Source organism: Agelaius tricolor, unplaced genomic scaffold (assembly GCF_023055355.1).
Source record: "Agelaius tricolor isolate 1412-34295 unplaced genomic scaffold, bAgeTri1.0.p SCAF_20, whole genome shotgun sequence".
Taxonomy (NCBI): Eukaryota; Metazoa; Chordata; class Aves; order Passeriformes; family Icteridae; genus Agelaius; species Agelaius tricolor.
This window is the reverse complement of record NW_027269280.1, coordinates 7,417,861-7,434,305: the sequence shown is the minus strand read 5'-3', so window position 1 is coordinate 7,434,305 and position 16,445 is coordinate 7,417,861. Positions and strand designations below refer to the sequence as shown.

The 16,445-nt window shown below is 42.1% G+C and overlaps 1 protein-coding gene across 19 annotated transcripts in view; it reads right to left on the bottom strand.

Annotated features, from left to right (window-relative positions):
• The window catches only part of ARVCF (ARVCF delta catenin family member), a 247,303-nt gene that overhangs the window by 53,569 nt on the left and 177,289 nt on the right, over nt 1-16,445 (bottom strand). For all 19 annotated transcript variants that reach the window (XM_071445376.1, XM_071445374.1, XM_071445380.1 and 16 more), the window contains one exon: nt 10,233-10,416. In XM_071445376.1, the coding sequence (XP_071301477.1) occupies nt 10,233-10,416 (184 nt within the window). The remainder of the gene's footprint in view (nt 1-10,232; nt 10,417-16,445) is intronic.

The following is a 16,445-nucleotide window of genomic DNA, read 5'->3' as shown; positions in this document are numbered from 1 at the left end:
ATGGAAATATTTGCATTTCAGATCCATGCCACAATCTCTAAGCTCTAAACTAAGGTGGGCCCTATGAAAACAATGACAGTATGCTTTGAGTAATTCTCATCTGACCATCCCATGAGAACTGCTGCCAGGTTTGGTTTCCATGATCCAAAGAAGTCTTCACAAGTCCATGCAACCCAGGAAAACGCCAGGCTGCATTTCTGCCATGGCCTTAAGACTCCACCATCCACCTCCTTGAAAAGCATCACCTGGTAGTCATTGGTCAAATTCATCTTTGGTCTTCAGGAGGGGCTGGAGCATGAAAACAAAAGGGATGACATGGACAGGAGAGCTACTGCTGGCACTGGTCATGAAAAAGGACAGAAACTGCCATGGAATAATCAACCTGATAACACACTCCACTGAAAGGAGTCAGGAAAAATCTCTTCCCATTTCACATCTGCACTGGGATTGTTCTGCATCTTGTATCTGTTAAATGTGATGGAATGGAAGATGTAACCAAACCATTGTTCAAAGGAAGCTTTCAAAGCAAGGTTTCTGAACACCCTTCTTCGAAGAGTGATGGAAATCAGCAAACATGACTGATTCCAGGAGTTAACAGAGGATTTGCAGTCCCTTTACACAGGGCAACACTCCACAGAAGGAATGCAGAGCCTCACCCAGGCCAGAAACTCCTGCAATGGAGATATGTAACATATGGCATCCAGACTTGGAGAAAGGAGAGAGCTTTGCTTTTCATTTCACTTTTCTACACATTAGTCAAGTACTGCTATACACCAGAAGTAATTCTTCAGGGGATGGAGTGTTTCACACAAGACACCAAAGAGAAAGGCAGCTGAGACCCCAGCTGAGGTGCTGAACTCTGTTACTTAGGAGACAGGCTGCCATGCAGGACCTGGAATGGCCAGAGGATATTGCAATTCAACAAATGATCTCACTGACTTGCTTGCTGGGGCAAATGAATATCCAGAACCTCTGTAGACAGAAGTCAAAGCTACTTATTGAAGTTTGAACAACTCTGCAGGGCTTTTCAGGGACTGATGGGCAAATATCCTGTTACAAATGAAAATAAAGTTGATTGCTCATTGAGAACAGTGAGAATGGTGAGGGGGAACTACTCAAACTATTTTTACACAAAGCACTGACAAATGAGACCTGTCATTCATCCCCAGTGTTCTGCACACTTGCCCTGTCTCTTCACTCCCAGGAAGGTCTCTGATGCTTTCCCTGACTTTCCTGCTTTTCAATACTTTTCCAAGAGTCTATTAAATGACAAATGTATTTTAAAACCAGAAGTGTCTTTCTTATGTCACAATGCAAAGGGTAATAGGAACCTTCAGTGTGCTTCCTGTAAATATACACAGTCTGAAGAACAATTCTAGAAACAAAACACAGAATTACTGCCCATGTGACTCCAGGTACATAGTAAAGAAACCAACTGGATGACTGATTTTACATAAAACAGTAAAGCACAAATCTCCAGCCTTTAGCTAGAAAAAGCAACCTGGATTCTTCCTCAAATTCTTGGAATCCAGACTGTGGCCAGGACTAGTGAAAGAGAATCTGTAAGGATGTTGCAATATATGCTTTCCCTGGGGAAAAACCCCAAAACAACCAAACAAAGAAGCACTAAGTAAATGTTAAATAAAAGTAAATATCTATGAAACTCATCAGGTTAGGAATGCAGTCTGCTGCTATTAAAGACTTCAGAGAATGGGGGTGAGTGTGCTGAGCAATCTGTTCACACCTTAGATAAGGTTATCATTATCACCAAAGACTTGTCTTAATAATATGCAATTTTGAATGCTACATTTTCATCTGCAGAACAGAGCTGGCATTCCCCCCTAGCAGAGGTGAGCTGTTACTACTGTCTGTGCCACACACCAGAATTATCTTCAAGAGAAAAGGCTTAAAAGTAATTAAGTACAGGGTACTTAATTTGCACTCTTTCAATGCAATCATGTGGCAGTGCCCCCTCTGTGCTCTCCCCAACAATCCAACAGACAGAGTGGAGATGTGGACAGCTTTTGGATTGTTTTCTTTTTAATGATGAAGAGAAACTTGAAAAAAAGGCAAGAACACCTTCAGCTCTGAAAATTAAAACTAGTTATTTCCAGGACTGTTTTGTCTGTCACTTGGCTGGAGAGCACCATGAGATGCTATCCCACAGTGCTGCAGATGAAGCCAAGGCTGGAGTGCTACTGAACACTTACCCTCCTGCTTCAGTTCAGGTGTAAAAAGCACTTTGTTTAGAGATCTAACTGGGAATGAAGACAACAGCTTGGAGACTTTGCTTTTTCTATAAATAGAAGTTGAACTGGAAATTTTTAAGACATCCTCCTAGTAACACTTCCACCTTTCCCTGGAAGAATCACAGCTGAGAGCTGAAGCTGAGACAGTGATGAGCTCTTTCCACCCCCTTAGTAGACCCTGACCAGCACCATCACTGAGGCTTTGCTGTCCAGACACTGAGTTTTGCATACTTCAGCTGATAAAAGGCAGTTTCTCACAGCTTCTAGCTTAAAATACATTAGTTGTTCTATCCACCTACTCTGGCAGGCAGAACCCTTCCTATACAAGCACCCTTCCACACCCACAAACTGCTTCACAATAAAGAAATTTTTATTTGGATGCCAGCCAAAGGAATGGATCAATAATAGTTGTAGTAAATGAACTCTATTTCCAAGTGTATTTCTAGGCCTGCTATGTCTCAAAGGAGGAATATACAACATTTAAAAATCATTCCATCATTTCATGCAGAAATTGAATTAATTCCATACTTCAGTTCACATCAAGTACCAGAAAGTTTAATTGGTATTAAAAGTTCATTGTTCTAAAAACAAGAGAGAAAAAGAAAGAAGCTGCCTGTGCCACAAAGATAGCCTGATCCAGGCAGCTCTGGTCAGAGGGCCCTGTACAGCACAATGCAGTTTGGCAGCAGCAGCTCAATCAGAAATCAAGCAGAGAATATGGTAAAGAAAGCAGAAAGAAGCCAAAGTCCAAATGAAATGCAGAGAAAGCCAGAGGAGCTATACTGATGCTGATTTGGGTAGGGAGCAGCTGGGTAGGAGTTGTTCAGAGCTGGGATCCCACTGCAGGCTGCTGCTCCACTCCAGCGTTCCCTGGCCAGTTACACCCAAGAGAGAAGCAGCAGAGCAGCCCCAGCTTCTTTGCATGCAAACCCTTCCACCTATTTAAATAAAGAGGCTGATTTTGTTTAGTTGACCAAATGCTTGAGAGAACATAGCAAAAGCCATCCCTGAAAAAGGGTTTCATGAGCTTAGTCTGTGCTCCAGCAGCAGTGGCACAGAGCAAGAGATCTACAGGGCACCCTGTCACACCTCATATCCATGTCTGCTCTGCCTACAGGAGCTGTCAAACAGGCTGGGGCTCAAGAGTACAGTTTAACAAAGGATGGACTCGACATCTGTATCTTATTATCTGTGGCATTCTGTACCCAAAACACCTTGTAATGCCTTTTCAGTAAAATGCTGACTGGTTGCCTCCTGCATGACCTACTTGGAGGGCCTGGGCTTGCTCTCCTGTAATGCAAAATGATGCAGAAACACACTGCACGAGAATTCCATGATGCCCAGCAGCTACTTAGCTTCCAAGTTATTCCAGTCTCTTCCTGGAGGAAAGGCCAAGGGACTCTGCTTGCTTTATCACACATGCTTGCTGCCATGACAAAGAATCTCAAAAATACAGAAAGGAGGTGGTGCTAATCTAACAAAGGATCAGGGCTCACAAGCCTTGCAGAGCAGACTACACCCATTAGACTGACTGCAGGGAGCTTTGCTGCAGTCCTGCTCTTCACCCCACCACAGCCACAGACATGTTTGTAGATTCCCTTTCCTGACAGCCAAGGGAGGAGGGAACTAGGTTCATTTCTAAGTAATGACAAAAGGCAGTAAGCAAATGCACAACTTTAAATTTATACCTCAAGATATGATTGTAAAGCATTAAGATTGCATGTAACTAGGTTATGTCTCTGCTGCTAAAATCTATGCATAATTTATTTATATTACAAGCTAAACATCAGGAACTGTCAGGAGGAACCCTAACAGCTCCTTACTAGCACGAATTAAACGCTCTGCTCATCATATAAGCCCCAGGACAGCCATATGCTGTGATCCTGCACAGTATCAGTAAGCTAATTAAGAAACTGCCTTTGCTCACTCCTCTCTTTTGTGTGGGTTTTTAATTTGAGTTGATTTTTTCCAGTCTGGGTTGGGCAGATAAGCTTCTCCCTTTTCATGCTACTTGTTGCCTCCAAAGTGAAGATTCACAGGCAAATTTTGGTTCCATTTTTATCTCTTTCTGGAACTATTCCTTCTCTGAAAGTCCACTTCAAAAGCACCTGCTGCACACCAAAAGACTGACAGTATCATTAGCTCCAGTACCCAGACCTTCAATCTGCCACAGGCTGCACCCACTCTCAACACAACACGAGCACAGCAGCCTCAGCACTGCAGGTGAGTTGGGGACAGAGATGGCAGCATCTGCCCTCAGCTCCCCTGGGTGGCACAGAGAAGCATTAACCTTTGGGAGGAGTCCTCTCCAGATGATCCTGGTTAAATAACTGCCCTGCAAAGCACAGGAAAGGACCACTTCAACTAGGATAGGAGAACACATAGAGTAAGAGGGAATGTCAAACAAACGACTTTGTCATAGAACCCTTTTTGGAGTTGGGGAAAAGTGTAGCTGCTGAGGAAGACTCTGTACTAATGCAAATTTGCTGCTGGTAAAAAAGACAGAAATGTGAGTTTTCAGGTGCCAGCCTTTAGTTTCTACCTCCCCTGTTGTGCCATGCCTGAGTGAGCAAAGCTCCCCTGACACCAAGGGCAGCTCATCCAGCAGCACCGCAGCAGCGTCACCTGAGCCTCAGCTCCTGCTCTGCACTAGGCAGCACTTCCAGGTCACAGATTTGCACTTCAGCACCTTCTTACCTCAGTCAGCTGGAGATGAAGGCTGCCTCCAGTGAATGGGTGCACACAGGACAAATATTAGGTGACTGTCACCACATACTATTATCATGCCTGCAGAATCTAAAGATGCACAGAGCTTGAAAGTAATGCATTCTGAAAGCTCTAATTCCCAGGCACTCTTCTTCAGAGAAAAGCCACACATTAATCATTAATAAGAAAGGAGGGCATAAGGTTTTGATGACCTTACTTCTTTTTGTTCCTCAAATTCAGCACACAGAGATGGGAAGAAAAAACAAGCACACCAACATCACTGGTACACTCAATACAAGTGTTTTTGGGAGCAAAGAGAAAGACCTTTTCTGCCCAAACAAGACCACAGGTTGCTTGACAAACCTTCTTTAACTCCAGGAGCCCCAGAGACACACCCACACTCCTGCTACAAACAGTGTGTGCAGGCTGTGTCTGGGCACACACACACGTTATTAATCCATAAAGACACGAGGACTCGGTGTTACCTGTGTCTGAAACACTGCAGGTGACATCTGCAGGACAAGATGTACAGCCACGTACCATAGTGCTCTGTCCTCCTCAGAAAAAGGCTCAGAACATTTGCATACAAAAAGGATTTGACACATCCCAAATATCACTGATTTACCATTAAGCTCTTGCAGTTGTCTTTCCTCTGAAGTATCTAAGAGGAACCTGCAGATACTTTCACATCATTTCTCAACCTGGTGGAGCGTATTTCTGGCTCTGAATTCCCTGAGTCCTTACACCATGTCTTCAAGCATCGGATCTTACGTTTACCAAACCTATCATGCGTTGATTCCATGGACCAAACCTTTACTTTACACCTACAGGAGTTGTTTTTTCCCAGTTGAAGCCTGCAGGATGAACCATATCAAATCCTTGAACTACTGGTATTTGCAGCAACTTCAGGGGAAGGTACATACCGGGGTGCCAGTCCCACATTAAAGACAGAAGACTGAAGATCAGTCAAGTCTAGATCCCCTAAGGCACTTAGCAGCCTGAACCTCACCAAAGCTAGAAGGAGACAGGGCTATTAAAAATTAGACCACAGAAGGTTTATACCATTAATCTTGCCTGTAATTATGTCAGTGCAGTAGCGCACCAGCAAATAAATCCACACTTCTCAAGTCTCTGGGTACAGCTCCAGCCACCAGGTTGTCCCTTCCCTTCTCAGGGGGGCTGATGTTGGACAAGCTGGTATGTGCCATCTCCAGCTGAAGAATGTGCATTTTTAGGGAAAGTCAGGTGGGTGCAGTTTGTTTGTGTTCATACACCTTGGCCAGGGCTCTGAACCCTGAGGATATCTGTGAATGCGAATTTCTGTGTACTTGGAGAAGTGACAAGAAATGCTGCAACTACAGATGGTACCCCTGGAAAAAGGAGCACTTTGCATCTGTTTGCTATGCAAATTAATTCATTTAACATTTGTTGACAGCAGGTCAGTTTAGCACAGGAATCAGGCTAGAAAGTTGGCAATTTAGGAACTAAGTTCTACTCTGTCCTCTTATAAGTGAAAAAATCCAAGAGAGAATTAAAAGTAATTAGGCAGAAACTAGCAATTAAGCCCAGAATGAATTTAATTTTTAAACCATTAAAATCCTTGCTGCTTCCAGAAAACTAGGAATCATGGTGGGTATCTCCACAGACAACTAACAAGATGATGTGACTGCAACAGTGCTCTGACTCACAGAAGCAGCAATTTCCATGCAAAGCAGGGAAGCACCTTAGGAGAAACCAGGGGACCCAAGGAAGGTCTCTGGAACTGCCTGGAACTGCCTCATGAACCACAGATCCATCTTTCCTACAAGAGCTCAACTCAACTCATACCCAGCACCTCAATGATTCTCCTATGGTAAGCAAATGTCTTCCTTACTTCTTCTCCAGTCCTACTGCTTCATAACCAAAAATCCACTTTGCTTTGTCTTTTACTGTTCAATTCCAGATTTCTACCATACATGTTTCTTTTATCAGCTTCAACAGAATACCACTGTTTTATAGATGACACCCAGGGCAGCATCCCTCACAAGGCTAGTGCCCATTTGCAGCAGTAAAGTGATTATGGGTATTGCAGATCTATTCATCATACTGTGTCTACCCTTGGAAACACAGCATTGTAAGAGGAAGCATCTTTTTCCTGATCTCAGGATGGGAATTAAGACAAAATTACCATCACCTGCATAAGTTTCTGAAAACTTAAGTGTTCAAGATTATAAAAGAGCATCCAATCCATTTTAATATTAGATCATAGTTTGCAAATTGGATGTGCTGCCAAGTTTCCAAAGGGGAATACAGGACTCCCTCAAACACTTCTTTGAACAGAGGTTTTAGCAAGTCAAGTGCAGAGTGAGATGGCACACAGAACCCATCAGCTGTGTTCCAGATGACACCAGGATTCAAAAGACCCCTACAATGGGCACAGTCACAGGAGAGGGCCTGACTTCAGAAGGAGCCCTTTAAATAAAGAACAGTCAACACAGACCTTCACCAGTGGCCTTTTCCTCCTTGCATTCCCACTGGCTCTGTGTGAGCAGTCAGCTCCAGTAGCCTGGAGTGGACACCACTGAGTGTCCCAGGTAACCCCAGAATGAAATAACATGGCAAAGCAGCTTTCTTGAATGGCTTTTCTGATGACAAACTGTGAGCAGGGGTGCAAATCCTGTGGCCACACAAACCTAAATCAGTACCCAGCATCACACTGGGAATTGTGTTACTTCAGCAAGTGGGTAAATCAGGGCTACAGAGAGCCAAAAAGCCACCTCAGCTCCAGCCAAGGGCAAGAGTGCATGGACCATGGCTCTTACCTTGTAAGTTAACCCCAGCCCTGGTGCAGCTTCAGATCTTTGCTCAGGTATTGGCCCAATTAGTGACCCTGGAGCTGAAATCCTTCCATCCCACACGTGCCTGCCACACCACATGATCCTGCTGTCAATGCAGCCTTAATCCACCCTGGGGCACTGGGCCAAGGTGAGTACACAGCTCACCCCAACCTACTCAGACCTGCACACACACCAGCATCTGAACCCCCAAAGTGAGGGGGAAGAGACACAAGTTACACAGGGGAAAATGGGGAAGACTGGAAAGGAAAGTGGGATGGACTAGGAATTGAAGAAGAGGTAAAGCTAAATAATTGTAGTGTGGGATTTTTTAATTACTTGTTTTTAATTATTTTGAAATGAGTGTTTCCATGGCTCCACATTATCAAAGGAGAAACCTAGATTAAGAACAAAGTAAAGATGAGTAAGCAGTGTTAAAAAAAAAACCCAGCAAGTAATTAACTGGCAGTTCATGCTGTGAATCACTGAGTTTGGAACAAACTCACCCACATCTGTTGATAAACTTCATTAACTGAAAAAATGATACTGAAATGAATGCCATGCTGCATGCACAATGCCTGTGTTCTGCTTAGATACCTAAACTGCAAGGACACCTGAAACCTCAGAGGCTCAGAGATTGTTCCAGTTATTTTGGGAGAACACAGATCACACCTGAGGCTCACTTCCAAAGGGGACAAAGGGAGGCTGGCACATAATCAAGAGGCGTAACCTCCCAATTAAATATCAAACTGGTGAACTGTTTGCAGCCTGCAATAAGCTCCATTCGTGGAAAATTGAATTTCTAGGACCAGCTACTGAGTCAATGAGAGAAGCGTAGGCAAAGGGGTTTTTAAACACTGATGTCTGTCAGACAGATGGCTGCAACAATTTATTCCCTGTTGGTGTTAACTATCACATCTTGCTGCTGCTTTTAAAGATGAGCTGCACAGGATTTCAACACACAACACAAAACAATTTCCAACAATTTTAATGTTAATTACTTTTGATATGCCCACTTAGACCCCTAGATCTGGAAGTGCTCTACAAACAGTGTGTGTAACATCCCTGACATGGGAACAGGAAGGACATTCAGCTGAAAGGCAGCTCATACCCAGCTGCTCCTGCACTCACCTCAGTGCACAGAGAGGGCAGACAGCAGGACAGTTCTCCTCAGTTCCTGGGCAGGAGGCTGCTGTCTCCATGGCTCAGCACAGACATGGACAAATTACCTTTCCCAGATTACCCTTCCCTGCTCTCACATCCCCATCTACCTTAGGCAGCCTCAGTCCAGCATGAGATCACCTCACCCCACATCTGATGGAAGCTTCAAATTTTCCACAAGGAAGCACCAAGTCCCTCCTGACTGTGACAGCAGAGACCAGAGATGAGAGGACTGAACGACATTTCCCTGTTCAACAGCAGAAGCAGCCACATTCACTGGGTGTTGGCCTGATGCATTTCAGGGTGCATCAGGACTTTCAAATACCAGAAGTTTAAATTCTCTAACATCTCAGTACCATGTTTCTCACCCGTCTTCATTGGCTTTAAGAATACAGTGTCCAAAAGGACACAAGCCTTTGAGTTTCCTGTAAAACCAGTGCCTTACTTTAAAATTTAAAAAAACCAAAAAACCTGCAAAAGCCCAAACCCAGCCGATCAACAAACCAAGAGATACCCTGGAGTACAGAAGTTTGAGTGGATCCACATACTAATAAAATTTTATGATGTGGATTAGGCTAGTCTACTAATGACCGATTTATTGTCTATACTTACTGGAGAATCTCATATTCATTGAGATAATCCTTTTATTCCCTCACCATGACTAATTTCCTCTTGCAGAACACCCTTAGAAATGAGACACTAGTAAGTAAAAACCTATGATGTCTGGAGTCTGCTTAAAGGACCTCAGCTTCCAGAGGGACTGCAAATAATTTCAGTAATAGGCCCTTCCAGAACACTTTTCATTACTTTCTTCATTTGTCAAATTACTTGGGGGAATAGTTATTACAATTTAGAGACCACAAGCCCAAGAAACAGAAATGAACCAACTTCTGAAGATACATTAATCAGTAGAAATCTGACAGGAATACATTTAAGACTAAGAGAAGGTATAATGCCAAATCTTTATTAGTTTTATTTGAACTAATTGACTTCATCGCAAAGCTGAAGAATCTAAACTAAATAGCATAACTTTTTTCTCAAAAGAAAAGCAAAACGTGCTTAGGGAACATTGATTCTTCAGGTTTTTCAGGCTGCATTAGGACTCCTCCTGACTCTAGCTTTTAACATGAACTGTCCTGCTCTCAAGGTGCTTTCAGGCTTGCAAACACAGTATGAAACCAGAAAAGGCTCCTGTGCAAGGAATTTTAAAAGGAACACTTAGAATCCTAAATAGTTAGTAGCTCAAATTCTTCACTAAAACCCCAAGAAATGACGGGGAAAATAATCCACAGCTGTGCCTTACCTCAAGCAGCCAGAGGTGTTCTTGAAGACTGTTGTCCACTCGGCGTCGCGCGGCTTGGAGTCCTCGTTGGGCTCGCTCTCCCAGCCCGAGTGCGGGATGATCACCTCGTTGGTCAGCGTCTGCAGACCGTGGTTGATGATGACCATCTTCAGGGGCTCGTAGGAGGATAAATTCCACAGGGTGCCTGCAGGGGATTGTTAAATAACCAGAGAATAACAACTGTATTCAATCTGTACACTAAAGAGAATCACAGGATTCACAGAGAAGTGCTTGGAGGTTAAATCATAAAACTAAACAAGAAGGCGAAGCAACTTGATGAGATGCCAGACCAGAACCAGCTTAGGAAAAATCCCACAGCTTCTTCAACAGAGCACAAAAGCACTTTTATCAAGACATGGATTCTGTTGAACTCATCAAGCCCTACACAGAGTACGTAAAAGTGATTGATGTACTACTGGAGATTAATAGGATTTTTCTGCTGTATACAAATTGTGTTACACTTTCAAGTCTAACTATGCCTCAAAAAGTAAAAATTCATCCAGTGAAGCAAAGTATATTGAGCAATTCCTAGGAGAGATGAATTTCTGGAGGATCACTGATCTTATGCTTATCTTCTTCACAAGATAATATTTCATTCAAGTCTCCTCTCTATTATTTATTTTCACATTTTCCTGTCACAAGCAATATCTGTGTTCAAATCTCCTGGTGCCACAAACATATGATTTCTTGAAGAAGCTGGAAACCAGAACTCCACTGTCTTTTCATTTTTACCTCAATTATGAGCCAAAGCAGACAGAAGTCAAACATCAAAACTGAATAGCAGAACAACAGCTTTATAGCTGCAAAATACCCAGTGTTAGATAAGTGATACAGCCTCCCAGCAGACCTGTATCAGTGTCCTGACAGTTATTACTCATCAGAGTGGGACTGAAACAGAACGCTCACTTCAGAGAGAATTTCTGCCTAGACCCAGCCTGGTACCATCTGAGAACTGTCAGTAACAACACTTGGAGGGAGCCAGACACACGCTTTTGGTCTCCAAGAAAACGTGTGAGTTCTAGCAAAATTTTCAGACAGCCCAAACAGAAAACACACAAGGAATCTTTCCTAAAGGGATCGAATATCAACCTGAGGTCCCTGTGTTACAACAACTATGGACGTGTGCAGATTACAGTGCATACTGTAAATCTCCACCTCATTGTGTATACATCTAAAAACAGAACAACAGAAGTGCAACCTTTCGTTTCAGCCCCTTTCAATCTTTCCTGGAGCAGTGATGTAATCTGTTACTTCTAGAGTGAAACTACAGAGGCAAATTTTACTGCTTAAGAAGAATAAGGCAGATAAGTAAAATGTCAAGAATACCTACAAATTTCCAAGACCTCTAATATTACAGGAATGTATGAAATTTTACCAGTGCTAAACCCTTTTGCTTGTTTTAAGAATTAGAGATTTGTGTCTAGACTTCAATACCTTCAACCACAGCATGTAAAATAAAATCACCACCTCCAAACTCTCCCTATATTCTCATTCACCAGAGGTTATTTCAAGAGAGTAAATGCAACTGTGGATTCAATAGAGTTCTGACTGGATTGCAGCATCATCCTGCCCATCTAGCACCAGCTTTGATGCTGTAACCCCACCCTGACCAAGAGAACCACCTGCCCCTATGGAACAGCTCCTGTACATACACAGAATTTTTACCAAGGGGCTGGCTGTAAGGTATGCAATGAACTATTTAGGGCAAACACAATTTGATGGTAAATCTCAGCGAGTGACTACAAGACAAAGGGAACTGGAGTTACACAGAATCTTTCCTCCACCTTCTTTGATGAAAACTCCCCCAGCATTTTACAAGATTGCAATTTCTCATCTGCCTCCCATCTTTCATACAAAACAATAAACTGAAGAAGAATAAAAGACAGCCTTACTATTTAAAAGTTAGTGCAAACACTTCAAATTATTCAAAAGGTCAAAGCACTTAAATTTATAATACTTTCCTCAATGGCTGCATAAGAAATAGAAAAGAATCCCTCTCTTTAACAGCATTTAGCAAGGGAAAATGCACAGCACTTGAAAGAAATGTAGCACAAGATAAACAGAGGTGAGGGAGTCCTGTGGTTCCAAAGACAGAGAAAAAACTTCAGGTTGAACACTGACTTCATGGAGAAAATATTTCACAGGAAAGGATATAGAAAATAAACACACTGACAGTACATTTTTCTTGTTCAAAATTATGAAACAAAGAGCTCTAAATCCAAGCCTCCTTTCTGCACTAGAGAAAACAAATTCTATGGAAAAGTCACTGATAGCGACAGCCTTTAGGTTAAAGGAACAAATTCAGATCTAACTGTAGCATTTAGGAGCACAAAAAAAAAATAGGAGGGAAAAAATGGATGCAAATTTGACATCCATCTTTAAATATCATTCCCTGATACTATTAGCATAAGACACCAATGTTTCAACAAGCTGGAAACACTGTTTTTAAAACTCGAATCAATTCAAATGAACAGCACTCAGGAGAAATCATGTCACTAACAGAGCAGCACAAGGTGCACAGGTGTCACTAACACAGCAGCACAAATCTAAATTTTCCATGCACTTTCACTACAAGCCTTGGCCTTTTTGACCACAGACTGCATGAGCTTTAGGACTAAGAGAAAGATGAAGTACTGCTCCTCAGAAGATGAACATGATGAGTAGCAATCTGTATTTTATTCATAAATACTGTGAGCAATGTACTTATGTACTTCTAGCTTCAAGCATCAGCCCTGATTTTTCAACCTATAAAGCAGGAAAAATAACTAAAAGCTTTTATTAAAAAAAAAAATCCAACATCACCAAGAAACTAGAAGCTGTTTAATTCCTTTTCTGTGGTCCATACCAGATAGTTTATCACTTGGAAAAATAAGCACTCTGTAATATATTCCCTGAGGAATTCCTGTTGTGTGGTGGTCCAGGGGACATTTGTTTGACAGACTTGTTTCTATCAAAGTCCTGGAGATTGGAGCTGGGCTCCTGTCAGTAGTGGTCAGGTTGAGCACCTCAGTGTGACCTAATGTGTGACAAGGACCTTCTTCAGAGAAGCCCTGGAACAGACAATGGAAGGAGAAAGCTCCTCTGAGAGAAACAAGCTGAAGAGAGCAGGTACTTCTCCAAAGAGGAGTCTGAGCAGCTGACAGGACCTCAGCACACAGCAGTGCCCAGGGGTGGCAGTTCTGAGAAGCTGATTTATCTGCAAGTTGCTATTCGAGCATTAGATCAAAATATTTCATCTGCAGAGCATTTTGAAGGTCAATCATTTTTCAATTATAACCAATTTGAAGAATCACGTCCTGCACCACTTAAAATCAGTGCAATGTCATTAAACAACAAAATTACTCCAATGTTCTCACAAAGAACAAAATTATTCATTAAAGCTACCAATTTCTGATTGCTTTTCAAAGAATGTAATAGAATTTTGGTCTTGCATATCTGATGGGAACATTTCCTCCACAAAAACCTTATCACTCAAGATAAAACTTTTGTAGCTTTCCCAATCAGAACAGATTTAATTCCTTATCAGTTTAATCCTCATTTCTCTATTTTTCTCAAGAAAATGATCCACTGAGAGTACAGCAGTACAGCTACAAGCCTAGCAAGAAATGAAGGAAGAATTTTATGGAGTATTTCTCAACACAACTCTACTCATGATTTACTTATGGACACTCTTACCACTTAAATCAAGCTTTCCTCAGTGCAGTGGCTAGGAAACATTTTTTAAATCCACATTTCAAAAAGAAAGAGAAGTGAGATCTGTGGCATTTTCTGAATGTATCTTTGAGTTTAGAAGGCAGTTTTTGCATACTTCACAGATCTCTGACTTCAAGGGACATCATCTGCAGGTATGTCAAGAACACCTGGTAAAACAGTGATGGCACTAACCCAAGGAAATTTTTCAAATTCTGCTAAAACCAGTGCTATCTGTAAGAAAAAAAACCTACAGATTGGTTAATCTGGCAGCAGTGGTGTATCAGTACACTCTGCCTGCTTCCAAAATTTAATGTCAGAACAGCTGTCTAACTTCTCCAAAGGTGCATCCTGGGAAGTGCTCAGGTGAACACACTCCCATCACAGCCAGACCCGCTTGTTCAGCACTGATGCCACACATGTGATTTCTCCCTCAAAGCTGCATCCACCTCTTGGGTGTTTTTAACCCATTGGTGTGGCTTTTCCCCACTGCATTCACAGTGACCAGACCCAGCTGTGGCTGCTGCATCTGATCAAGCAAAGGAGAAGACATGGAGCTGTCAAGGACTGACTGACATTAAATGCTAATGATGGTGTCTTGCCTGAAAGCCCTGCCTCAAACAGGGTGTCCTACTGGGTGCACCCAGGCACCTCCTGTCCTGCAGGCAGGCACTGTTCCACAGTCAGAGAAACAAAACTTCAAGCCTAGAACTGCTCTTGAATTCAGACAACTGAATTATTTAAACTTCTTTAAATTAGTTGAATCTCTCTGGAATGTAGGATTATTTTATCATTTGTCCTTAGCTGGGATGACCAGCTGGTGATTACTACTGAGCTTTTGAAAAACAGCCAGTATTGAGTTAAAGAAAGATTAAACTGGAGAAAAATCAATGTGCCATACCAAACTTGAATTTGGAGCCTGTTAAAAGAAATAAACACAAACGCTGGATGCTGTTGTATTTTTTTTTTCTTTTTCCTAATGCATTGCTAATGAAGTCCCCAGACATTTCACTCCAGACAAACTGAAAAACTTTCATGGCAAAGGTAGGCTCTGGTTTATCACTAGGGAGAAGCACCCAGATAGGAAGTCACGATTGCAACCAGGAGAACATTGGAATTGTGATCTGAATTTCTGAGGATGCAGAACTCAGTCCTTTTGCAGCAGCCCTGCCTGAATGCTCCCTTTGCACTTCAAGCTGGCTCTTGTTTCTCTCTGCTGACTTTTGGAGCTCATTTTACAAATGGACAATTCCACATTATCAGCCAGAGCTTTGAACACGGACTGCAAGTACAGCAGCACCAGCCACGGAGGCATTGCTGGAATATTCTTCCTTTCTGTGCTGATGCTTGAATGTCTCACACCGGATCTGGTGATATCATCTTAGAAGGGGAATGAAATTATTCCTGGTTAGGTGGAGATTAAATGCACATCATCTGTTACTGGACATCTGTTTAGGTTAATACCCTTAGTATTCCTGGTGTTTTTGAGTAAGGGGAAATAAAGAGCTCTAAGTAACAAAAGCCAAGGTGGAATAAAAATACTACATTTAATTGGCAAAAACTACTGCCAAATAAAATGCATTTGAACTCTAAAGCTAATTAAGCAACAGGAAATCAAAGCAATCGCCATTTACAGTGAAAAGGAAAAACATCCACTTTGCTTTTGCCATCTTAGAAGTGACTGATTACCACCTAGCACTATAATGATATTCCTTCAGAGTAAATTATAGACTGACTTCTCCTTTCTTGAATCTAAGGAAATAAATTTATTGCTTCTCAGCACTCCAGAAATGAGTGTTGATTAAACTAGAACAGTAGATAAACAGATATTCTTTATTAAAAAAAAATAAAGTCTGCCATTGCATTAAATGAGTGCAACAAATGGAATATAAATACCACCTGCAGAGTTTCCATGTTGAGGCAGAGCACAGACAGCTCTCAAAGCACAACCAGCACGTGCCACTCAGAGGTTCTGTGACAAAACAGACAGCTCTCCCTTGCCAGCTCACTGGAAAAAGGCTGGAAAAATATCCCTGCTAGTTTCAACACTGTATATTTAGACCTAGTTTGCTAAATAGCCTGTAATGGCTGTGGAAGAACAGATGGAACACCCAAGGCCACTGTTCATCTCAGAGAATTATAATTACCAGTAAAAACTTAAAGAGAGCTACTACAATTTTTGAGGAAATTACAGAATTATGATGTTTACCTCTAATGGCTTAATCAATGTTTGCAATAGGGTCTACCTGCACAAGCCAACACTGATAAGGCAGCTAAACAGTTTCAGCCCTGGACCCATTTTCATCCTCACAAAGCTTTCAGAACAAATTCTGTTCTGGCACAGAAATTCATCGGAACTGCTCTGGTCTCCATCCAAACATCCCCTGCGGCTTCTGAGAAGAGAAAGGGAAATCCATTTCACTCCTCATGATTTATGGGAGACTGAAGAACAATATCTTTCTCCTTACTTTAAGAGCTGACATA